Below are 3,707 nucleotides of genomic sequence, written 5' to 3'. Positions count from 1 at the left end.
GTGTGTATATGTTAGTGTGTGTGTCTATGTGAGTGTGTGTGTGTGTGTGTGTGTGTGTGTGTGTGTGTGTGTCTATGTGGTTGTGAGTGTGTATGCGTGTGTCTATGTGAGTGTGTGTGTGTGTGTGCGTGTGTGTGTGTGTGTGTGTGTGTGTGTGTGTGTGTGTTTGTGCCTTTGTGTGTCTGTGTGTGTGTGTGTTGCCCAGCTTGCAAGACTCTTCCCGGAATGCACACAGAATCACCACATGCATGCACCTACACAAAAACACACACACACACACACACACATCTGGGTTTTAAATGAAAAATGCATAAAATAAAATAAGAGAGAGCTCTGTCAGGGGTAGAAATAACTACTTTCATATGTTTCTCCGTAACAGAACCTCTATAATCTGGCCTGTATGGGATCAAAGCCCATCTTGGGATCAAATTATTGTCATATTTTCAATTGCTGGGCTTAGTCTGGCATGCATTAATGCCAATGCAAATGCAATGTAAGTAGCATAGCCATCAGCATTTGCCTAGTGTGTTTATATATACGGTTTGGTCCATGTACAATAACAATACGGCTATGCGTGGTTACGGAATTGACATATCAATGTATCATTTTATAGTCTAAAATTGTATAATTTCTGAGAAAATGTGGGCTGGAGCATTGCATATTTCCAATGCTAAATAACTTTGTACCACATTCATCCCTATAAATACACCTGTTATGTCCCTTCAATGTCCAGCCGCAGAAAGATGCAATTTTCTAACAGCAGCCAGCGAGAGCCAAGGAATTTGGTTAGGGCTATGGTCAGAGATAGGGTTAGGGTTAGGGTTGGGTTTTTATACTTTATTTTGGTTTTTGAGAATCCATGAACTTTGGGGCACTGGCACACTGTTCTCACACATATTTAGGGTCATTCTTTCCATGTATCTTTTCAAAAAGGATATTCCTTTTCACGGGAAAAATAAGCAAAACAAAGGATGAGGGGAAACAAGGGAGCGGCGCTCCTGGGGTTAAGGTTAGTGGTTAGGGTCAGGTGTTAAGAGTCGAGGTCAGGGGTCAGGGGTCAGGGGTCAGGGGTCAGGGGGGGCCCACCTTCTCGGCGTCCTGCTCAAACAGGCGGAGCTGGAAGCACTGGTCCAGCTTCAGCTTCCTCATGTGCCAGAGCTGCTGCAGGTGCTGCCGCGTGCCGTGCAGCTTCTCCAGCACGCCCGTCACGCTGCCCGCCAGGTGGTGGGCGTCAGCGTGCCGCTGGTACACCTCCCCCCCGCCGTGGTGCGGCGGGTGGTGCTGCTGGAGGAGGTGGTGGTAGTCGTTGGGGTCGCCGCTCGCTCCTCCTCCGCCGCCTCCTCCTCCTCCTCCTCCTCCGCCGCCTCCGCCCCGGTTGCCATAGCTACCGTCTCCGGCGCAGACGACACCGCCGCCGCCGCCGCCGCCGCCGGCCGCGGTGCTGGCAGTGAGGGTCTGCAGCCTCTGCAGCAGCCTCTTCCCCTGGGCGTCCAGCTCCTCCACAGAGGCCTTGGTGGCTCGTTTCTTGAGCCCCGCGTGGTCCTCCATCAGCCGGCGGGCCCCCTCCAGGTCCCGGGGCAGGTCCCGCTGGGAGAGGGTCTCCTGGAGCTCCTCCAGGCGGGACAGGGCGCGGGCCGCGTCGCCCGCGAACGTCTCGAAGGACAGCCGCACCTGCGTGGGACGGAGAGGACAGCGGGCGTGAGACGGGAGGTGATAGGGTGGATGGTTGAGGCTCAATAGGTCGGAGAGATCGGAGAGTTAAAGGATTTAAAGAATGGCCTACATGGGATGAAGAAGATAAAACACAAGTCTGAAAGGTACTGATAAGAAACGGTACAGCTGCGTACTATTTACAAAAGAGCTTTACAAGCACTTTGCCAGCATTGCAGAAACGGCTTTCTATTATTAGACGCGACACCAAACTATTTTGTTGGGATCTGGTCGTCGTTGCACAACAACTAGTGTTGTATTCTGTTCATGATCTGCAGCTTAGCCAAACTAAGCTTAACTTACAGATAGCCACCAACCCACCTCAATCCAGTCCTCATGGTTGTACTCCAGGCTGCCCTCAAAGTCAGCCGTCAGCTGGGACGGATCCACTATCTTGTTCAGGCCCTCTAAGGACACCATCACCGTCTGAACACAGCCCACGCAGGTCAGGGCCCCGAGGTGGGAGTCAAGGGGGGAGAGAGAGAGAGCAAGGATGAATGGAGATGAGAGAGCGAGAGAGAAAGAAAGAGGTCAGAGAGAGAGACAGAGAGAGAGAAAGACAGAGACAGAGAGAGAGAAAGACAGAGACAGAGAGAGAGACAGAGAGAGAAATAATGAATGAGAGTGAATGAGAGATAGAGAAAGGGACAGATAGCAAAGGAAATGGAGAAGGGAAAAAGGAGGACATTCTTAAATCGGTATTATGTTTCAAAAAAACGTTAAAAAACCACTGAAACTTCTCAGCTTTGTCTAAATATTCCACATAGCTGGTCGTGTTGAGCTTGGATTACTGAAGGAATGTGCAGAGCCACAGCTCTCACACACACACACACACACACAAAGACACACATGGACACACACACACACACACACAGATACGGACACACATACACACACCTACACACACAGCCACCGTTAGGATCGCAGTGCTCAAAAAAAAAGAGAAAAGAAAACATTCCAGAAGCATCTATGTTATCATTGCAAAAAGCCCAAATGCTAGGGCCGTAGGACATCCACAACAGGAAACTGAGAGGGTCAAAGTTCACTCCAGCACAGCCTAGGGTTGAAAAAAATAAGTGTGTTGGGAAATAATTAGATGCAGACCCAATTCATCATCCGGTCAATCGTTTTAATCCAAAAAATACACTGTTCTAGTTTACAAAAGAAAGAACATTCAACGACCTTGTAGAAATTGATCCATTCTGTAGCTGTGGTTAAAGGAAAGAAGGATTCCATGTCCTGCATTTCAGATTCATTAATAACCATGAGCGCTTATTAGCTTAATTGAGCAGCTAGGCTACGTATGTGGGTTTAACGGGGCCACATTTATGAATACACAACAAAAACATATAATTTAATAGGAAATCCAGAATTCCATAGAGCCACATCAATTGGAGGGAAAAATATAGAGGTTATTATGTTCGAAACAACTATTACTATTTACTTTCCGATAAAAAACTTCTGAGAAGCAATCACTCTGGTCCAAAACCAGTTCCCTATCACTGAGACAGAGCGCTCTGCCCGCGTCCTATATATTCCGTTTCCATAGTAACTGGGTCAGAGCTAAATATACCGGCAACGAGTGCCCACACGGGACGGAGCAGTCACCAAGCTTCTGTCCAATAATAGCCAATAAATAGAACAACGACATGAACCGCAACTCACAATATCAACAGGAGAAAGTGAAACAAAGTTTGGATTTGTCACCTTTGGTCCAAACAAGCAAGAGTTGATCCCCTGTTTACTGTAAAGTGACACCAAAACACTCGTGCACACTTTACTCTGAAGAAGGATCTGAAGAACAATGCTGAAATAATGCCTCTATTCTAGTCCACTACATTGCAAAGCGTGCACTGCATGTTGCAGGACAACACCCTGCAAAGGACAAGGCTCTTTTTGTCATCATTCACGTGAAACCGACCAAAGCAAAGTCGGACGCTAGCGACACCGGAACCATACCAAAAAACACACAACGCAGAGGGACCATACAACGCACC

At 48.1% G+C, this 3,707-nt stretch overlaps 1 protein-coding gene across 1 annotated transcript in view; it reads right to left on the bottom strand.

The window, feature by feature from the left end:
* Positions 1 to 1,086: 1,086 nt before the first annotated feature.
* The window catches only part of LOC311371467 (triple functional domain protein-like), a gene marked incomplete at both ends in the record, with an annotated part of 12,702 nt that continues 10,081 nt past the window's right edge, over positions 1,087 to 3,707 (bottom strand). The window contains 3 exons of the mRNA XM_084489514.1: positions 1,087 to 1,284; positions 1,405 to 1,671; positions 2,032 to 2,136. Coding sequence (XP_084345640.1) covers positions 1,087 to 1,284; positions 1,405 to 1,671; positions 2,032 to 2,136 — 570 coding nt within the window. The remainder of the gene's footprint in view (positions 1,285 to 1,404; positions 1,672 to 2,031; positions 2,137 to 3,707) is intronic.

This window comes from Micromesistius poutassou, assembly GCF_964030765.1.
Source record: "Micromesistius poutassou genome assembly, contig: SCAFFOLD_4765, whole genome shotgun sequence".
Taxonomy (NCBI): domain Eukaryota; kingdom Metazoa; phylum Chordata; class Actinopteri; order Gadiformes; family Gadidae; genus Micromesistius; species Micromesistius poutassou.
The sequence above is the reverse complement of the archived record's forward strand: the minus strand, read 5'-3'. Positions and strand labels throughout refer to the sequence as shown.